This window comes from Chiroxiphia lanceolata, chromosome 2 (genome assembly GCF_009829145.1).
Source record: "Chiroxiphia lanceolata isolate bChiLan1 chromosome 2, bChiLan1.pri, whole genome shotgun sequence".
Classification (NCBI taxonomy): Eukaryota; Metazoa; Chordata; class Aves; order Passeriformes; family Pipridae; genus Chiroxiphia; species Chiroxiphia lanceolata.
This window is the reverse complement of record NC_045638.1, coordinates 68948370-68971131: the sequence shown is the minus strand read 5'-3', so window position 1 is coordinate 68971131 and position 22762 is coordinate 68948370. Positions and strand designations below refer to the sequence as shown.

The 22762-nt window shown below is 36.8% G+C and overlaps 1 protein-coding gene across 4 annotated transcripts in view; it reads left to right on the top strand.

The window, feature by feature from the left end:
- The window catches only part of NBEA (neurobeachin), a 477681-nt gene that overhangs the window by 426026 nt on the left and 28893 nt on the right, over positions 1–22762 (top strand). For all 4 annotated transcript variants that reach the window (XM_032678783.1, XM_032678782.1, XM_032678781.1 and 1 more), the window contains one exon: positions 5475–5642. In XM_032678783.1, the coding sequence (XP_032534674.1) occupies positions 5475–5642 (168 nt within the window). The remainder of the gene's footprint in view (positions 1–5474; positions 5643–22762) is intronic.

The following is a 22762-nucleotide window of genomic DNA, read 5'->3' as shown; positions in this document are numbered from 1 at the left end:
AGTAAATTCTCTCACCCTGTTCCCTACTGAGCACTGCATATTCTTGAGAAACCAAACAATGTACTGCTGACAGTGAACAGCTCATAAATTTTCAGGAGGCACTTACATGGATAGGGAGCAGCCTGTGCATTAGAGCAAATTAGGGAGAGGATTCTGCAAGTATCGCATGAGTAGCATTGCTGAAGTACTTGGAGAAACACCAGCAAACCAGGTCAGACCTGACATAAGAAGCTTTCTCCTGACTAACATTAATCCAGATTATAAAGCACAGATCAGAAGCCTTTTCCCTGAGGGCCAGTGGGACTTCGTAACATTTTAGTGGCTCGTTCTTGAGTGCACCCTACCTATTGTTCATGCCCAGTGCCCTACCCCACAGGACACCCTGACTGGGGCACCATGAACATCACACAGCACCCATTGCAGCCTGCAGCTGGAGGCTCTGTGGTGCTATGGCCCCTGAAGAGTCATTCTACTTCACAGCTCTGGCTCCTCTCTCCATCATCCACTCTGGTCTCTGCCCCAAATCCTGCACCACCCCAGTCTTACATCACACAGCTACTACCCCTTGATACCCCCAATATCCTCAGAGCCTCCTTGACGATAATTCTTCTGAATGCCACGTTTGTGTGGAGTTCTGAAATTTATATTTCAAAATAATTAAATTCTCATGCCACAGATTTACTCACAATTTTCTCAAGAAACGGAGGTATTTCCCCAAGGACCTAAAGACCCCAAAGTTCTTTAGAGAACCATTAGACCTCTAAACATAGTACAATAAATCTGTGTAAAGAATTGGAGATAAACACATGATATTCAACTGCTAAAAAGTAACTCATTTAATAAGTTATTAAAGAACTATTAATCCTTGTGAAATAGAAGTTCTCCAAACCTACCAGGGTCAGTAAGGCCTTCTCTGAAATGACAAGCTGCTTAGTAAGGGCTCATCATGTGAGTGGAAACTGCCTCAAGGAAATATAACATAGATGTTCAACTCTCCTAACTCTTCTAACTGTAAAGGTCAAAAAAAGTGTACCCCCCCACCATGAGCAAGACTGACAAACTGATGGTAATGGTCAAGGTACTCAACAGTTTTTTACCTCAGTTTTCTATTGCAACCTCTCTTTCCACACCTCTCGAGTGACTGGACTGCAAGATGGGGTCTTGGAGAGCAAAGTCTCTCCCACTGTACGAGAAGATCAGTTTTATGGCCACCTGAAGAACCTGAACATACTAAAAGTCTATGGCTTCTGATGAGTTGCATCCCAGAGTCCTTTGGGAATTGACTGATGTAGTTGTCAAGCCACTCTCCATGAAATGTCATGGCAGTCAGGTGAAGTCTCTTCTGAATGGGAAAAGGGAAACATTGCACCCGTTTTTAAAAAGGGTAGAAAGTAGGATGCTGGGCATTACTTAACTGTGAGCCTCACCTCTGTGCCTGGGAAGCTCATGGAACAGATCCTCCTAGAGCCCATGCTAAGGCACATGGAGGAAGGGAGGTGATTTGAGACAGCCAGCATGGCTTCACCAAGGGCAAGTCCTTCCTGACCAACCTAGTGGCCTTTTACAGTGGGGTGACTACATCAGTGGACATGGGAAGGGCTACAGATGTCATCTGTCTGGATTTGTATGAGGCCTTTGACATGGTCCCTCTAAATTGGAGAAAGGTGGATTTAATGGGTAGACTGTTTGGTGGATAAGGAATTGGTTGGACAGTCACATCCAGAGGGTAATGGTCAACAGCTCAATGTCCAGATGGACATCAGTGACAAGTGGTGGTCTCTACTGGGACCGGTACTGTTTAATATCTTCATCAATGACATAGACAGTGGGATCAAGTGCACCTTCAGTGAGTTTGCAGATGACACCAAGCTGAGTGATGCGGTTGCCACACCTGAGGGATGGGATATCATCCAGAAGGAAATGAAAAAGCTCAAGTAGTGGGCCCACGGGCCTCACAAGGTTCAACAAGACCAAGTGCAAGGTCCTGCACTTGGGTTAGGACAACCCCTGGTATGAATATAGACTGAGAGATGAACAGATTGAGAGCAGCCCTGCTGAGAAGGATTTGAGGGTACTGGTGGATGAGAGGCTGGACATGAGCCAGAAAAGTGCACCTGCAGCTCAAAAGGCCAACTGCGTCCTGGAGTACATCAAAAGAAACATAGCCAGCGGGTTGAGGGCTGCCCCTCTGCTCCCCTCTTACGAGACCCCACCTAGGGTGTTGCATCCAGCTCTGGAACCCTCAGAAAGGACACTGACCTGTTAGAATGGGTCCAGGGGAGGGTCATGAAGATGACCGGAGGTCTGGAGCACCTGTCCTATGAAGACAGTCTGAGAAGAACTGGGGTTATCTAGGCTGGAGAAGAGAAGACTCCAAAGAGACCTTATTGTGACCTTTCAGTACTTAAAGAGGCCTATAAGAAAGATGGAGACAAAATTTTTAGCAGGACTGACTGACATAGGACAGGGGATAATGACTTGAAATGAAAAGAGGGTAGATTCAGAGGAGATATAAGGAAGAAATTTTTCACAATGAGGATGTTGAAACACTGGAACAAGTTGCCCAGAGATGTGGTGAATGCCCCATCCCTGGAAACATTAAGGTCAGGTGAGACAGGGCTCTGGGCAACTTGAATTAGTTGAAGATATCCCTGCTCGTTGCAAGGGGATTGAATTAGATGATCTTTTAAGGTCTCTTTCAACCCATACTGTTCTACTGTTCTGTGTTTCTGTGACTCTTAACACCAGAGGATTTTAGATGAGATAATGGGAGAAATATACTCATTCAACTCAAGTGTTGATTTTTTTCAAATTTACTCTCCCACTCTTGAATAGTCAAAAGCTTTGTCATTTTCCTGAAATGCTCTAGAAGTAACAATGCTGTATTCTAGAAGTAACAATGCTATTTTTGAGCAAAGGAAATGCCTAATAATTTTTTGTAATTCTTAATAAATAAATTATAGATACAGATGGAAAGAAACTTTAAATATGCAGAGTTCAGATGCTCAAGAGAACAGTTAGGCTGCTCACCGTAAGTTGATGTTGGAACGATAACAGACTTTAAATCCTAAAGTCTTAAAATGTTTTATTATATACAAAAGGAACATTAAAAATTAAGCATGTAAAAGTAAGGAAATGCTTTATTTGTGGTGACTGTGGCGTTCTTAATTTTATCCTTGCATGCTAGCATCCTGCACTCTAATTGAGGTAAAAGTCCAGTGAAAAAGATTATATGGGATGATGTAGTTGCTGACTGTATCATGTTGTACACACACGGTGTAACATAATTAAGGATTTGGTATTTTTTAATTATTTATTGGCAGTCATACTTTGAAATCAAATAGTATTAGCTTAATAGTATTTCGTATTTAGTATTAAGCAACGTTAATCCTATTTAAATAATATCACTCACTATATGCATGTGGTGACTTCTGATTTTGAAAAAGAAACAACAAAACTTTCTATGGTTGTCTGCAACATTTCTTTAAAGCTTTTTACAGTATGTTGAACTTAAGCCCTTTAAAACTGAACCACATGTCAGCTTTTAAGCCAGAGCATTCCCATCCATTTTCCTCAGAAATAACAGTCCCCGGTTTTGACAGAAAAGGGTCCAGTTTTCCACCAAAGCACAGAGAATTCCTCTTCCACGATGATCATTACATCTGAGGAAAATATCTGAGGAACGATCGCATGCGATACCCAGCAAGCCAGCCCCATGTGATTTGCCCTATCTGAGGCTGTTCCTGGGGGGGGAGGGTGGGCAGGGGGCAGCTGCCTGTAAGCAGTGAACGGCAGGGTGCTACAGTGACCGATGATTATTTTGGAAGCAGCCTCCTTTTGATGTAAATGAACAAAATGAATAATCTTTTCTCAACATTTATCTCCTTGAAGAATCTGAACTTTCCTTGGGCAGACGTGAAACTGTCGTAGCTGGGTAGTGTTTGTGCTTAGTAGTGGCACTGTGATAAAAACAACGGAGGAATTAGGATTTCTCAGAGGAAGGACAAAAAAACCCACAATCTTTAAGAATGAAAAGTATTAGGTAACGTACAGGGTAACTTTCAGCTCTACCTGTATGCAGTGAGTAGTAGTAAGCTTGACATAGATGTTTACATAATAAATTGTACTAAGGCTGGTATTTTTTCAGCAGAGCAAATCAGGATCTTTTTCAGTGGTGCCCAGTGACAGGACATGAGGCAATGGGCACAAATTGAAAAAAGAGGTTCCCTCTGAACATCAGGAAACATATTTTTCACTCTGATGGTGATGGAGCATTGGCACAGGGAGGTTGTGAAGTCTCCATCCTTGGAGATGTTAAAAAGACACCTGGGTACAGTCCTGGGCAGCCTGCTCTAGGTGGCCCTGCTGGAGCAGAGATTTTGGACCAGGTTATTTCCAGATGTCCCTTCCAAACTAAGCCATTCTGTGATTCTGTGTTTTCTTTTATTATTTTCTAATAAACTAATGAAAAATTAGTTCCCAAATTTGAGAACTGAACTGCACTTGTTCTCATCAAAGGGAACTAGGCATATGACACTGTTCAAAACTGGGACTGTGATGGAGTTTGGGCAAGGACATGTATAAAAACTTCATCGATGAACTATAAATCTTTATCTAAATACCTGTTCCTGTTTATCACTGTTTGTATTTGAAGGTAGCGTTAGGAATAAAGGAATGAGTGTGTCAGAATGCTATCTTAAATACACAGTGAGTCTTTGTAGGAGAATTATTTGTGAATCAGGGTACAGACTCATGGAAAACTAGGACAGGTAGTCTGGTAGGGGGGTAAAGAGAAACTATGTAGTGCCTTCAGCTTTCTAAAACTCCAGTTCAGGCAATGATATCTACTAAAGATGCCAGTTGTGTCTGATAAAGGCATATTGATTGGATCAGGCTCAAGAGTAATACTATCATCATGTCCTCTGTCTAGAATTAACCTCTTTCCACATGCTGAGTAAAGGAATAGCAATCCTTGAACACATTTTTAAGCTAGCTAGTCATGGCTTCTGTTTTCTGTAGTGAACCAACCTAATTGTGATTGATTTCTTCTTTGAGAAACCAGTCACAAGGTGCACATGGAGTTCAGAACCTCATTTTCCTGATACAACTTTTTAATTCTCAAATTTTCATTTTAGATTTAAGGCTAATTGAAGTAGTTAGAAAATGAGTTGGAAGATTGGGTTTTTGAATGTTTTTCCCACTTTCATCAGGTTATTTTGAAAAATTATGTAACTTGACGAGCCCAAACATTTATAATTAAAACCCTTGCAGTTAGGAGAAATCCAGTAGCTAAGAAGAAACATGATATAAAATGAGGGAAAAGAGAATATCCTTTTAGTCCTTCTCTCAGTATATCCAGTTACAATTTTTAATGTTTGAAGGATTTCAAATGTATTAAATAAGCCTGAACAGAAAATTTAATAATACCTATTATGTTTTCTCAGTTACTTCCTAACCCTGAATTTCACTTGCAGGCCCTGGAAAGTGAGTTTGTATCATGTCAACTTCATCAGTGGATTGACCTTATATTTGGCTACAAGCAACGAGGACCAGAAGCAGTGCGTGCACTCAATGTTTTCCACTACCTAACATATGAAGGCTCTGTGAACCTGGACAGTATCACTGATCCTGTCCTCAGGGAGGTAGGTGTTTACTGCCGTTTCATTCTAAAAACTGCTGTCATCTCACAAGAAATGGTACTTCTTCCATCTTTCACTGCTGGAGAAAACTGGTGTGTGACTTGATTCAGAATTTAGTCCTTAGGCAACTTCAGAATTTAGTTGCCCTAGGCAACTAGCAATAAAACAGATGTCCCTAATATATTTAATAGTCAGTTATGATGTGGCAAATTGTAATGCAATGTACGTTCTGTAATATATAGTCTACAACTTTTTATCATTTACTTTTATTAAGTTCACTTAGTAGAACTGAAAAACTGAAAGAAAAAACTGCATCATCATCATAGGGAGAAAAAATCTAACCTTTTCAGTCAGACGATGTTGGTGAGAATGTGTCTGAGAAAGAATATATTTGCTAGAGTTACAGCAGCAAATATTCAGATTACTTTTGTTTTAATCACATAAAGTATAATTAAACTGTTACCTAAACAGAAAATGTTTGCTATTTGTTGTGCATACAAGTATTTATGTTTGTAAATATGTATGCGTAAAATATATATATGTGTATATATATACAAGTATTTTAAATTAATTGGGTTTTTTTTTTAAAAAATTGTTATAGATATCCTGATACATGTTTCCTTCCAGTGACTGTATTTGTTTTTAGTAAGACTGTTAGTTTGAATGATGATTTTCTAATACCATCCATTTGTTGGCTAAAACAATTGAAATTTTGCGCAAAGTGTGAAGAAGCAACAGCTGCTAGATGAGTACTGCTGTGATGAAGCTCTACACACAGTCTTCCATTCCCCCAGATAGCTGCCATCTGCTGTATGCAAAACAGTAATAATTTATACATTGCCAGGCAATGAGGTTTTGTTTGTTTGTTTGTTTATTTTCCAATCTTGGAGACAGAAATCTAGAGATTTCAGAGAGAAATAGATTTGAGAAACCGTTCATATTCAGCTAACTATTGGGTTTTGTCATGTTGGTTTTTAGCAGTGTGTTGCTGCATCCTGTTGCATTTGATGCTTTTTTAGGAGTGGAAATAAAAAAACCATTCAGACCCCCGGCTTCCTAGAGCTGGATTTTCACTCTATGCATTGCAAAGTTTAGATTTTCTAAGCAATTAATATTTGCTTAGTTTTAAGAATGACTAGAGTTGCTTTGATTTCCCCTTGCCTCACATATTTAATGTTGATATGTACGTAATAGTTTTCTGAATTTAAAACGTTGAACATGAAAAGAGTCATGCTTTTCTAGAGATACAAAGAAGCAATGCTTTTTAAAGTATAAAACAGGTGTCAAGCACCATGAACACAAGGGATTTTCACGGCTTAAGGTCCTGATTTGCATGGGCAGACTCCTGTGTCTTGACTTTAAAGGCCTTCTCCCACAGGGCAGCTTGTGGGATTGAGGTCTATTTGTCTATTCACCTTATTTAACATCTTATAACATGATGAGACTCTTTAGCTCTCCTGTGACTCTACTAACATGCATAACTTGTCATCAGAAATTTAAAAAAATTAATGGAGATGTTTTTGTTCACTCACTTGTATATCTAACCCATGCCCTTTCAGTCAATAACATATAAACCTCTTCTTGGGTTATTTAACTTTATCTTCATTGCCACAAGTTGGATTTGTAAATAAAATTCATTGTTAGCAATGAGAAGGCAACAAGTCCAGGAAAAATGAATCCTTCTAATTTTTGTTATATATAGATAAAAAGTAGTATGCATCCATTTAAAAATAGTGTGCTTTCTCCTGCAAGAGATCTCAGGCATTGTTGATTTGTGCTTTGTCATAAGAAGATTTAAAAAGTACTTTTTATTCACTTCTAATCAGGATTAACAGTACATGTGTAAATATAGACAGATTTAGGCCTGCCTTCTGTTTTCCTGGGCTCTATTTATAAAACTAGCAGACATTCTCTAATGTAGTAATAAAGCATTTGACATCTTGATGATCTAGTGGACCATATATTTGGATGTCATGTTTCTGTTACAAATATATATATTGTTTTCTTGGCTTTTTTGTTCTTGTTTGTTTTGCTTTTGTTTGGTTTTGTTTTACTTTATTTTGGCTTTTTGTAGATATTCCAGAAAATAAATAAAAAGCAAAAAGATATTTTAAAAGGCTCTGAAGACCCCTTATAAATGCAGAAATGTAAGGATAGGAATACTAGCACCCTTAAAAATAATGATGACAATTGTTTATCATATTTTACAGTGGCAGGTGGTGATGTCTGGCATCTTAATTTAGAAACACTGCAATTTAGCATTGATTGCACTCTGCAGTTATCCAGAAAAATGCATGTCTCAGTATCTAAATGCTCTTGATGTTTATTTTGTAAACAAACTGAAATATTTTGGTTTTGTCTCACGGAAGATGGCAATGTTCTCAATAAAGGGTGGTAAAATGTGCCGATCAATACAACCTTATTGTCAGGAGCCATTATCAGGCCAATGGGCTCAAGCATGGCAGTAACCTCTTCAAACTGTGGCCGTAACTAATTTCATATTGAGCTGAGTCCCAGCAGAATCTATCCAGTGAAATAAGTCTCCAAAGAAAAAAAAAACAAAACCAAACCTCCCATTTAGGTCTGAGTTGATTGAAAGACATAATTTAAACTGGCAGGGCCCCATGACCTGTTTATGCTATACCTTGGTGTTTTCATTTTTACCCTTTGCTTGAGCATCTCACTTAACCACTAAGGAATATGTTCTTAGCTTTCTGTGAAGAATGTTAAAGAAGTCACTTCAGTAGCCATGTAACTAGAAAAAAAAAGTATTCAATGGTGAAACAACTTATCCCTACCATTCCTTGCCTCTTTCTCACATGCATTGGAAGACCTCCAAGAACTCTCTACTGTTTAACAGTGGAAAAATGGTCATCCTGTGCTTTTTCTCTCTTTCAGCCTATTCAGTAGAAGACTTTGCATCTGACTTGCTTTCTTCTTTTTACATTTTGAAAATTCCCAACGGTTGAAACCAGAATGCTGGATAGAATTAAGTTTTAGATTACTACAGTCTATGAAATCACATACATCTGCTTCTGTAATAACTCTTTGGCAACTTAAGAGCTGCACTGGATGGGTAAAATAAGCTGATTTCATTTCAACATACTGATTTTGATTTTTCAAACAACTTTGTAATTTTCTGATACCACAAAAAATACTTGATCATAATTTATCTCAAGTAGCGATGAGAGCAACATGAAAGTCCTGATTTACATGCTCCACAGAATGTATAAAATTGAATTTTATGGGTTTGATCTTTTATGATTAGAAATTGGGAAGTTCTCCAGTTCTATCAGTTCTAATGGTCTCTCTTAGTCTGCCCATTGCAAAATGGTTTTCATATTGTAATGAGGAGGGAAAAAAATGTGTAACAAACATTTTCCAGGCCCCAAATTATATTTTTTTTATTTCAACCTATTTTATTCTGTTGCTAAATTCTTTCCTTTTGAAAGTAAAAGCAGTGAGGTGAAAGCTTGAAGAACAGCTTAAGGATATCGGTTCATTCTTATTTGATAGGTGGAATAATGGATGCAGCACTAACCACAGCAATTACAACATTAAAATGTCAAGAAATTAGAGGTCAAAATAACAGATAATTCTCTTCCTTTTGTCAGATTAAAAATTGACACTGTTTGACAGCACAGGATTTCTAGCTGAGAAAATTATGACAGCTTAACTCATCTTGTACTCGTAAGGCAGTAATTGATAATGAACTTTACCATGACAGTCCTCTCCTGTGGAGAAACATGACAGAACATCCATGGTACAAAGTCTGTATCTCTTTTTAATATGTAAACAGTAGTTATATTGAACATTAGATGTTATTTGGAATTGTCTTTACTGTTAGTTTACATCATAATCCAAATCCTTTCCTCTGGACAGACTTGGCTGACTTCAGGGGATTGATGCTGAGAATGCTAATGTATAAAGAACAACATAGGAAATGTGGTTTATTTGTGATGCTCCAGTGCTACTGGTCCACTTCTTTGGTAAAATACAGTTCCTCCTCTGTTTTCTCGCAGAATGTCTATAGATTTTAGGAGCCTCATTTTTTCTCCAAACACCTGGAAATCTGGGCATCCAAAAATCCTAGAGATGTGTTTTTTTCAAGTTAGAACCTTGTATGACACAAAGTGTTGTGGCTGAAAGGGAAAAACAAAGCCTGGTCATTAGAAAATGAAACAGATGAGTTAAAATTATTTTTGCTTATTACTACCTTAATTAAATACCTTGTAGATTAAACACAAAAAAATGAGCAGTTTAGTACATACAAGGCTAATCACATGTAGTACTGAAAGCACATCTAGTTGAAGAAAAATCCTATTTCAGGTTTTCTGATTAGTTTTATTTGGGTTTTTGTTTGTTTGTTTGCTTTTAAATCATAGTCAGACCTCTGTTTATTTCTTTTTTAGACTTTCACCTAGTTTGTGATTAGAAATATTTTGAAAAACCATTTCAGCTTTTGGATTGCCCCAGACTTTAGACTAACTTGGTATCATCCTTGTGTCAAGTTGCAAAATCCAGCTTACAGCGACTTCCCTGACTGCTGCATCTTCACCAAACATTTGTATCCCCCCAGTCTGGCAGGAATTGCGTGTGTGTAGGAAAGCAAGGCAGTGTGAAGCTAGTGGGCTCAGATATTTTTTCTGAGCAGCCACCTGTCAAAATACCTGAGGATACTCGCAACTCACACAGCAAATTGAAAAATGATTAAAATTACTAGTGTTTGACAGGCAGTTGCTGTGCCCATAAACTAATCCTAGTAGAACAGTTTTTCTGGCAGCTAACAGAGCATATGGCCTATGCAATATTTATTTCTTTGGTGGTGACTTGATATTTAGCATATTTAAATAATTTGAAAAGTCATAATGAAGAAGTAGATGCAATGCTTTTCAGCTACCCTCATTTCTGGGTTATATTTTTCCTCTTATATTTCCTTCTGTTATCTCTTTCTTTGATCTGACAGGAATAACAAAGCATCCCTCTGGATCTGCTATAGTGAAATATGCCCACAGGAAGCAGAGTAGATCACATCAGTTTTCACTTTTTTTTTTTCCTTTCTTTTTTTCCCCCTCCTTGCTGAAACACTTTTTGCTACTACAGAGGGCTGACATGATAGGGCTGTCAAGACTCAGTAAGATAGATATATCTTTAACAAAAGGAACTGGAATGCTAGCCTTTCCCTGGTGACTGAACCTGGCAAATTTATGAGGAAAAAATTAACACGCCATTCTAATAGCACTATATAACACTTTCAAGGTAACACCAGCCCTTGCCACCATGTGCTCATTCTTTCTTTCGCTCATAGTTATTCTTATTTATTCCGATTTCATTTTTAACTCGTTAAGATCTTTTTCTTCTGGGAGCCGTTTCTTTGATGTGACAAGAATATCAAAACCACCCCTATGGATCTGCTTGATTGAATTGTACCCACAGCACTGGCCACTTAACATGTTCACTTGTACTTAATTGCCTCCATACAAGGGATGGTCTTTCCTTCCTTTCTGCTTAGGCATGAATATGGATAGTGGTGAAATTAGTAGGAAGCTGCATATAGTATCAATGGCTACTTTTTTCAAAGTTAATTGAAGGTATTCGAGTAAAAGCTGTCATTAAAGTAGAAATTATTTTCCTATATGCCAAGGGCTCTTTTCTTTTCTTAGAAATGTGTACTTGCATTCTATTGATTTTTGTCAAGAAATTTACATCTCGTTCGTTCCCAAATACTGTTCTTCCCAGACATACAGAACAAGGATTTTTTTCCAAATTTATACTGATTTGGGGGAAAAAAAAGTGATTATGTTATACTATTTTTGGCCTGTGAGTGTGTTTTGTATGCATTAAGAGATTATCAACAGAAAACTAAAGGAATTTTTATGTTTCACTCTTGGAACAGCTAGGGATATAACAGTGAGTTTCAGAGATCAATATCCTCTTCACTAAATGGGAAAGGAATAATTTTTACTTGCTGTCAGTTTGTTATGATAGTTCTCTGTAGATCAAGAAGAAAAACACAGGGACTTTTTGAGGGTAAGATATTTATTTTTGTAGGTAAAGATTCCTGCAAAAGACACTGAATACAGGAAAAGACACCTTAAATTAGAATATTCAATAGGGAATGATATAAATTGCATGAAGTCAGTTACCATGCAGTAATTTCCCAATGTATAGGCTTTTATTTGGATTTTAATGTATGCACTTTTATCTGTTTGTTGTTCAGAGGAAAGGGCTTTCAGAAGGTGCTTACTTCAGAATAACTGAAACATTTTAATTATGCATCCAATTTAACTATGAAATAACTTTTTGGGAGCACTTACCCTGAGAAACACAAACCATTTAAAACAAGGAGTCAGAAATCATGATCTGATCTATAGGACTCCAGTCTGAAAATATCCTTCTACAATTGGTTAAAGCAATTATCCACAGTTAGATTAATGATTTATCACAATATCTCGAGCTAATGAATGTATTAGAGATGGTCAGTTAGTCAATATTTTAGAGAATCTGTGATGTTCTGAGTCCACGACCATTCCTGGATCATGCTGTTATATGTTTATGAGAATTAAGAATCTTTTCATAATCAAGAAAGGACACAATTCGTGAAAGCAAAAAAAAATTGTGGCATACAGGTGGGGCTTTTGTCCAAAATGGTGTATTAGGGTTTGGATTTGTTTATTACTTATTGTACTTGCAATTAAAAAGTTCAGCATTCAGGTAGACCTAAGCACTGCCACTCAATGCACATCACCAACTTTACACTGAGCATTCGAACCAAAGAACTGATGATAACTTATTTAGCTGATGAGACTTCAATCAACCTATTCATTCATTCATCAGAGGAATACTAGGGTGAGTTTTAAGTAACCCATAGCCCTGGAAAATATATTCTGATACTTCAACCCACTTGAAGTATTATTTGGAATAAATTGTTTGGCCCATTCTCATCTACGTTAGAAATTTTGTATGCATTTTAAATCCCAGAGTCTTACCCAAACTGAGTTTAATGTTTTGCCTATATGAAAAAAACATTAACTGCAATTGCTCTCTTTTATTGCAGAAATATATAAAAGAAATATATATCAGTCTTGTACATGAAAATTTCTTCTTTATTGTCTGGTTTTTTTTGGTTTTCTCCATATGGATGACAGGTAGCAATTATTGATTTTTAAAATTAGCAACAAGCATTTTCACATAGACTGAAAGTAATATTTTATGCGAAAGAGGGAGGTGGGGTGAAAATTGCTGCAGCTGATTGTAGCAGAAATAGCTGGAAGGGGCTTCTTTTTTCCTATTAGCACAGATTTCAGTTATATTATGCTGTCACTACCTCAGCATAAATTAACTATTATTCAAAACATTTCCCACACAGGAGTTTATTGGAACAGATATTACTAAGTCTAAGTATCTAGTCATTCACTTAGAAAGATGCAAAGCTGAGCTTTCTAAATGTTTTAAACATATTGATAATGTGCCTCTTTAATGTCACTTCGAAGCCTGTATACAGCATATCTATATTATTGTTTTCAATTTATGTCAAGAACAAAGTGAAGTTTTGAAGAATGTGTTCTGGGAAATACTCCTAACAAAATTATTTCTTTATAACCTAAACCCTGCAAATAACTGAGAACATTTATTTTAAATGTAACAGTATAACCTTGTTCCAAAACTGAACTTCTAATATACACTGAAACCTGATGAATACTCTGTGTGACAGCTTTCAGTATGTATGTTTTACCTACTTCTCTGTCAGTCCTTTTTCAGTTGTAAGTTTTGAAGGTTTGTCTGTTCTCTGAAATAGATCTTGTGTCCTGCAGTGGATAAATTGAAAGTTGGCAGATGGTTGGATCCTCATCATAACTACAATTTGTAGTGAAGTGTATGTGCTTTCAAAATCTCAGTGCACTTTCTTGAAGTGGGAACAAGGCAAATGATTTGTGATCGAAAGATCAGGCTGAGAGCAGAGAGATAAGCCAGCATTTACTTTCTGTTCAGATGAAAAACAAAACCCACTAATGTTGTATTGCCACATTCTTTACTTAATTTTATTTCATTAACAAGGAAAGATTTTACTCAAGGTTTTTGCTATTTTTTTTTGTCAAAGCAGAAGTAGAACATAAAGTCACATTTTTAATTTTGTATGATTTTATATTTATAAAAGAAGAACAAAATGCATATACTAGATACTATGGTTTACTGAGCCTGTCCTACTTTCCAAGCATTAAAAATGTCTTCAGTCATCGTGTTTTATTTCAATAATAAACCAGAGCAAAAAACATCATAGCTAAATTGCATGCTTTAGTGATTAAGTACCCTTTCTTCTTTTATTACTGCCAAGCTTTCAGAAGACCTGTTCTGCAGTTTGCCTCGCTGTTTACCTCATTTTCTTTTGTGTTTTCCTACAGGGGAAGTTCTTAATTGTAAAAATAAGTAGAAATAAATGTGATGTGTATGTTCTGCACAATGGCTTTCTGAAACATGTGTAAGTTATTCTACTTGGCAGCAAAGGTTACTCATTATCTGAGCTATTAATAACATTTATTTTCCACAAAAATTAGATTCTCTAGGCTAAATCCTATACCTTCATTTATTTATTTCTACATCAAAAGATGTCACTGTCCCAGTAGTTTAAAAGACTACCTGCTTATGATTATTTGAATCCTTGTCATCTACTGGCCAAATTGCCACAGGGTATGAAAAGTCACTAGTAGAGCACCTTTCTCTCATGTTTTGGTTGAAATTCCTCATGAACATGGAGTGTTATTTTTTGTGCTGCTTTACCAAAAAGATCTCAGAGAGGAAGAGCATCCTAGTGATAAGAGAACGGAGAAGACTGATTTAGGAACAGGATTTCAAGAGTTGGATGGAAAATAACAGTCAAAGCGAATGTGTAGCAAAGGTAGGAATATGGAGAGATCATGCCAGCTGAGATGGGGATGTTGCTATGTCTGATTCCAGATTAACTAGCAGTTGCAGGGTCAAATTTGTCAAAACAAAAGTTTAGACAAAATGGCAGACATTTTCAAAGTTCTATAGGCTATAATATGGCTGTAGACATAAGATAAATTGTAGAAGTCTCTTTAGATGGATCATCTCAAACTAGAATGAGCAAACACTGTGAAAATCAGTTGTTAGGAAGAATGTACAATGTAGGCAGATAGAAAAATTGTGATGTTTTCATCTGAATCTTTTATTCTGTTACGTTCTGTTATGATGATAGCTGTAAGCGTGATATGAACACAACTGCTTTTTCAGTAACTCCATTAATCTGTACCTCTTATGATTACATTAAGTTCTATTGTAATTGCATTTGTTTTGTTTTAATTCATGATTATCTTTATAAATTTTTAATTTATAAATTAAATGCAGAAATTTTTTTAATTGATACATCATGAATGGAATTTCTTCCAGACAGCCAGTTCTTCTGTAGTCTTCATTGTTTAAGACCTGCCATCTGAGTGGTTGGTCCTTTGCTGACTTAATTAGGCTAAAGTCAATAGGTTTAAAATTTGTGGTCAAAGTTTCAAAGTTTCAGTGAAAACTCCTGCTGATACTACTGTTGCATTTTTAGGAATCAGATACCTGTACCTAAAGGACTCTGTGCTCCTAAAAATGACATTTAAAAACATATGCAGTCTCTTAAACAAAACCAAAGACAAGGAGAGGTAATAAATAGTATTAAACCTGACAAGGTCCCCAACAAGTTCTCCCTTCTATCAGCACAGAGTAAAATTTTGCAATCTGTAAGAGGCAGTGCGCAATTCAAATGAAATCAGCATCCCTGAAAAACATGGAAAGTAGCCCAATACTACTTCCTTGTATTCACTCCCAGTTACTTCCCAAGCACTTAACAAGTGTAGGGTACTTGTAGTTTTTTCTCTTCTTCTGGCAGCAACATGGGAAACAGCAAAGCCAGTCTCTTTCCGCTCTCCGTGACCTTTCATGGCTAGAAGTCACAAGCCATTTAGTCACCCAACTTGAAAGTCAGGAGTCCTTCAGAAATATTCAATGCCAAAGTTTCCTCCAAAATACCACTGTTTTTTTCACTTGGTGCATTGGCCTATTGAGAGCTGTGAGTGGAAGTCAGGCTGACTGCTTCTGCTTGCCAGATCAGGCTGTAGAATAAGGACAGAGGTGCTCAGTTTTGCTGTTTTGTCCAAACTGGAGTTTGCTCTGTGTCTCTTTCCCCAGGAGATCTTCGTGAACAGTAGAAGTTTCTTTCTTCTGCCTCGATGGAGAGGAAAATAACAAGAGATTTTTAACAAGTACCTTCTCTGTTTTATAGCATTTTTACTCCTGCACAGCATCTGGGGCTTTATTATTGTATAAATGTATAATACCACTGTCTTCATTGCCACAGAATAACTAGCTTCTACTTTCAGCTCAGCATTCTGGTTAGTATAAATGATGATGAATCTGTGCAGTGTGAGTTTGAAATCCTTTTAAAATTGTTTTTGAATAGTAAGAAAACCAAAAGTAGTATCAATTTTTACCCAGAATAAAGCCCTGCTTGTGCTGTAGTGTTTAACAGGTCAGGGTGAGCAGCTTCTCCATCTGATGAAGAGAAGTAATAATGAGGGATGAACGAGGGAAAATGGAATTGCATGGGAAGATGGGTACTTACACAATTCCTGTCTCTTGAGGGAGGGAGTATGAGAGGCCAGATGAACAACGAGAGGAAAAGGACAGAAAAGACATTTGGAGCTTTTGTTGAAAAGGAGAAGGAAGGGAAAGGTTTGGAAAGAGTTAGAAATGCAGTCATTGGGAGCCTTATATAAGTGAAGGAATTACCACAGGAACAGATGGGTCTTGGTATTGTTGTTAATGCAGAGAAATTATGTTTGCAGCCTTCCCAAAGCTTTATGGGATTTTCTAGTGTTGACCTTTGGGACTTATTTTTTAATTAGTGAATTCACTGAGATATTCTATAATATAATCTAGTTAAGTATTTCTAAACAAAACCAAACCTTCTTTATTTTATATACTTTTGACTTGTAAAATTCAGCAGGTTTCGAAATGCAGTTGATGGTATATTGAAAAATACTACTGGCAATTTTTAGCCTGGCACAACTGGAACTTCAGGCTCTCTGGCTGTCACACACTACTTTTCACATGTGGAAACAATTGTAGCATCCCAGACAGAAGCAGTGTTTTTGGTTTTTTTTAAATGCCTGTAAATTTTAGTGACTGCCAACTAAGGGATGCTAATGACAGTTTTCATACATATTTTGTTTTGGTTTTTGTTTTCCCTTTTGTAGACTTTGAAAACGTGTAGTGGTTCCAGTCAGAAGAGAATCTGCATTTAAAAATTAAGAAAATTTTTTATTTTTTACCAAGAAAATGTAACAAATTTATCTATGCTTTAGAAAAGCCTTGAAATAACTTTTCATTTTAGGAATAATGTACTTGGAATCCTAGCAGCCTTTTGAGAAAATAATATTTGTTTCATAAGTTTACTCTGTTTAAAAGAAAAAAAATCCATCCCAAAGATCTAAAAACTCAAATTAAGATTTCATCATCCTGGCTTGTATTTCATATGCAAAAGAGAAAAATAAATTAGTTAAAGGGTGACATAAGGCAGAGGAAAGGAAACACTTGGCTTAAAAGCAAAAACTCTTGAGTGGGAATGACAAGGAGTACGAGATATGTATAACCTAAGACTGTAATGGTAAATTTTTTAAAAATAACGAAGACAGAAAGGTGCAGGCAAGAATAGCTTCAAGAGGAATTTTGGTAATAACAAGAACATGAATTTCTTGAAACTTGAAACTGGTGACAGAAACTCAAGAAGAAAGGAACAGTTTGGCCAGAACAGAAGATGATGTTCTGAGTAAGGTATTACTAAGGCCTTAGAGTGAAGAATTTCTCTTTAGTAACAGGATTTATACAACAGGAGTCACATTGAGGAAATGAAGCTGGTTTGGCTTGGTTTGCAAATACAAGATACATCTGCAATTCTGTATGCTGTTAGGCTTTGATTACCATCGTGTAAAGGAGTAGTACAAAAGGGTAGTATCAACGGGGAAATTGTACGTTACAGGTGTACATTTTAGCAATTTACATTGCAGAATCAAGATGTCAAAGAGAAGTTTGTTCCATAGACCTAAACACCACATGGGAAAGATCATCTAGATAGGCCTCTCACCCAATAAATCACGTAGAGCTTTTGTCCATGTAGCGTTTCGAATCTGACCATAAGGGTTGGTGTCTGAATAATGAAGAGGATATGGAAGTCTTTCCTTATATAGATAGAGTTTAGGTGATGAGAAGTTATTTCAGCCAGTCACCTTAAATATTTATAATCCCAAAACAACAAAAATTCTTGTTTTAAAAGAAATGGGGGAATGACTTCAGAAAAGATGAAATCCTTGTTTCTGAGGGTGCTCATTATGCAACAATAGGGAAATGATTTAAGGACAATTGCAACTTATCTAAAACTAAAAAATCCTGATTGCCCAGATTTGAAAACCTTGACTAGTTATGTCATTAAGTTACATATTTGATGAATTATTGCATCATGCTATTACATCTCTCACAAAAGCAATTTAGCAGTAAAATATTTTCTGATGTTTGTACTCAGTAACTTAATGATCAAAGAAAGCAACGTTTTCTTCTATAAACTTAATGCAGATTTGGAAGTATGATGACAGAGCAATGATTTCATTTGGCATGACATCAGTGAACACAAGAGTTTCAGTAAATGTTACCAATCTTTATGGTACAGGAATAATTACAAACATGAACATAAGAAATACAATAGTTCAACTGAAGAAATAATGGCATAAAACTGGAAAAATAAAATGTTCTTTATATGAAGGGTGACATCATTACTTTCTGAAGCTACCTGAGGAGAGGAAGTGGAAAGGGAGATGCTGAGCTCTTCTCTCTGGTATTCAGGGACACATGGAAATGGTTCAAAGCTGTGCCAGGGGAAGTTTATACTTAACATTAGGAAGCTTTTCTTTACTGAATGGGTGGTCAAACACTGCAAAAGTGTTTGAGAGGCATTTGGACAATGCCCTCAACAACATGCTTTATCCTTTGGTCAGCCCTGAAGTGGTCAGACAACTGGACTAAATGATTGTTGTAGGTCCATTCCAACTGAAATAGTCTAGTCTAGTCTAGACTATACAAAAGAGAAAAAAATAATTTTTGAATGTAGTTATAAGCAAAATTAAAAATAAATAAATGACTTCAATTCCGGGCTATGTTTAGAGTTTTGCAGAGCATGGACTTTAAAGCAAAGGGATGCTCCTTGTCTGCCTTGTATGTAGGCAAACAGCAGGGAAGAAAAGGCAGTGAAATTGCCATGGTCTGAGTGCAAGACCCATTCCGGGGAATGGCTGCTAGAGACGAAAAGGAAGCATTTGTGCTCAGGCACATGGGAATCTTGCTCATGAGAGTATTCCTGAAAGAGTGAGGAACACTGTCACCTAAACCTGCCCTGGCTGGAGGAAGTCTGTCTTTGTGGTATTTTTGCTTCACCTTCTCTGTTTCTGATTGTGAGATGTATTGAATTTATTTCCCATTTGCAGTCCATTAACCAAATGCTTGCTTAAGCTGGCAATACTTTTTATCATGAGTGGCATATTGGACTACCAGGGGCAAGGATGAGAGAGCTATAAGGGTGAAAGAGGGGAGAACTGGGTATCACAATTAGTAGCTTAATGAGGTAAATGTGAAAGTTAATAGGCAGCACTCCCTGAGACAAACAAGATCACTGATGTGACTCATGCTTTTAAAAAGAATGGGAGATCTTACCTTTCACATTCTCATTCCTTTCACAGTACTCTTTCCTTTCACAGGAGAATGAGGAAGAAGTGCAGGGTTGAACATTCTGGGAGGAAACTGAAGGTCAGCTCTGAGCTGTTGGTGTTCTACTAGGGAGGCATTTAACTGCACACTGGATCCAGTGAGATGCGTTCTGTGAGGGGAAGGAGCTTAAAGATGCCCCTTTCTCCATTGCTAAATTAATAAAGTAGTGACCTGTGGAGAAAATCCATTTCGGTGCCCTTTTAGTGGATCTTGCAGTTCCTTAAGCATTCTGATTAAATAACTGACTGTATTGAAGCCTCCAGAATAGTTGAGTCATTGCTTTTGTTTAAACTACTGTACTTCTTTCCTCCAACCATAGAGTAATAAAATGGAATTCGATATTCTTAATCTAACTTATCAAAAGTCCTGAAGATACCAATGCTGCTTAACATCAATAGATGCAAAGAAAAAAGCAGTATCTCACACCACTGGTACAAAACAAAAACATTTCAAGTTGTTTACGTTACCCACTAAAGGGCTGTCAATCATATGTGCTATGAAGAAGACAGTGTTGGGGGCTGTTGAGTGTGCTGGGTGCATGTGCGGGAGAGCACATAAAGAATTCCTCTGTTTACTTGGATGAAAAAATTAAGTAAACTTATAGGAAAGGCAGAGTTGGATGACTATTGCTGTGGTACATATTCTCAAATTCCTACAGATTTCCTGTCTTCGTTGGACTCAGTCCCTATGCACAGGGGAAGAGGGATTATAGAAAAACCTGAATGTGGTAACAAAGAATAAAACACACCAGGATTAGGGGAATTAGCAATAAAAATCCTGAATATGTAAAAAAAGCACTATAAAAACATAGAGAAACTCAGATAATAAATATTTTAGAAAGTCTACCTGACTGTGGTAGTAATTAGTGAAGATGAATAAAACAAGGGCACTTCACATAAGAATAAAATTAGTCTTGCTATCTGCAGTGCAGTCTGTTTTTTAGGAATTTCTTTCTTCCCTTCATGACTCATAGTGAAAGTGCTCATGCTTTAATGTTTCTTCATTATAATAATGATAATCACTGGGCATCTCACTTAGCAAAGGCAATTTTGCAAATTAAATGGACTGTTAGTGTTTTCCTTGGTAACTTTACCTGCATTTTTAAAGAACAATTTTAGAGGAAAAGTGTGTTAAAAATAAACTGCTTCATAGCTTACCCTTTTTGCAGAGGTATGTCAGATAGCAGACAAAACCTTCATTTCTGTGATGTTTCAGATGAGTCAATTCTAGGATTTTCATTTAGATTAGGACTGTGCTTCTGAAATTGCTGTACCAGCCATCCCTATTTGCCATGCTTTCGTTCAAACAGCAGAGCAGTTTTGGAGTGTGTGAACTGGCTCCCAAGCCACAGAAGCCATGTGTGCCAGGGGTGCAGCTGACAGAGATCAGCCACTGTTGGGGTCTGCAGACCTCTCTGGCGCCAGCCTGGTGGGAAAACCAGGGCACGGTTTCAGCATGGCTTCCTCAAGAGAAACATGACTTCCTCTTCTGCATGGTATACAGTGATAGGACATGTGAATGGTTCAAAGCTGCATATGGGGAAGAATAAACTAGACATTAGAAAGCATTTCTTTACCAAGAGAATGATCAAACACTGGATTGTGCTTCCTAGAGAGGTCATTGATGCTCCAAGCCTACCAGTGTTTAAGATGCTTTTGGACAGTGCCCTTAAGAACATGCTTTAATTTTTGGTCAGCAGTCAGCATTTTATCTGGATGATCATTGTAGGTCCCTTCCAACTGGAAAGAATGTCCTGTTTTATCCTAAGACTAACTCTTCTGCTCTGCAGCTCTGCTCCTGTTGAGTTACACTTCTTGGTGGTGGAGACATTGCCTATGATCACTAAAAAGATAATTCTTACACATAAAGAAATAGAGTGCTTGAAATATTTAATAGCATATTTGTATTTATTTCAACCAGAATTAAGAGATAAAACCCAAATACTTCAGTAGACTACATAATGAGCAAAGCAGATGTATCAACCTCTTCATTCAATGGGAAATGGACACTAAGGCCACATCCTCCAGGCTGCAGAGGAGCATCCAAGGGTCCTTGTGAATGTACAGTCTGCCTTTAAGAATTAAAATTGGAATCCAATAATTTATTTTCTTTGAGCAATATACATTGAGAATATTGATCATTGTATCTAAGATTAGTATTATTCATAAGATTAAATGTTATTAAATGTTAAATGTTATTGTTGTCTTAAGTACTATGAAGTTGTGGTTTCTTTGAGTGCACAAATTAGGGTGTGTGAGGTCAATTAATTTTAAGCTTTGAATTACCAGCAAGTTTGAAGATTTTTTTTCTTTCCTCATTCTGACCTATTATTATCAACTAGTATGCTAAGAGCTATTTTATCTTTCTGAATACATGATCATATCCTAACAGATACTCCCTGAAGTATCTGGAGTACAAATCTCATTTTATGTGTATTAAAAACAGTAGGGAATCTCAAATCAGTTCACTAAATAGCTTTTCTGCAGCACCTTATTGAGAAAGAGAAAACTAATATAACTGCCATTTTGCTGTTTTAAAAGCGTTAAATTTGGCAGCCGTTGAATTCCAAGCTTATATTATTTCTTCACAAAGGACATTTGAAGGTAAAATGAGAAGAAACTTTATTTTATTAAAATTTGAAAGTGACTAGAATGTGTGTCTCAGGGACTGGATATTTGCACACAATATTCAAGATCTGATGGGTGAAAAGGAATTGTTTAATAAGAATGAAATGTTTAATACCATTAAATAATCTAAAGTTTGACGATTTACACCTCAAGAAAAACTGTGGTGTACACTTAGCAGTTTTCAGTTCAATTTCAGATACAGACAGAGTTCTCTTGTAAACAAATCAATGTATTACATTATTATTCACAGATCTGTTCTGTACCTGCTTTTCATTTTGTGTCAAGTTATCTGATAGGAGGCAGCATTAAGAATACCCTTGGGTCAGTCACTTTATCTCTGTGTACTTATGTTTATCTTCTGTGTTAAGTTTTGACAAGGTTTTTCTGTCCTTTTTAAGTATTGTGAGCTCCAGAGAGGAATACCAGTTGGAGCTGTGCACAGCAGTAGTGTTGTGCAGACTGCAGTCTCAGTGCAGTAGCTGAATGTTATGGGTATATTTTAAGAAACATTGTTCAGTTTCTTTAATGCTTCTAAGAGGTGTCAGTTTTACAAATGGTGTTTCAGAATGAAAAGGATAACATTAGTATCCATGTGAAGGAGAGGTGGTTATCTTGTAAGTGCAAGCCAGCAAAAGTATTCAATATCCCCTGAATATCAAGGTCTTGATTCTGCATTGTTTCTGC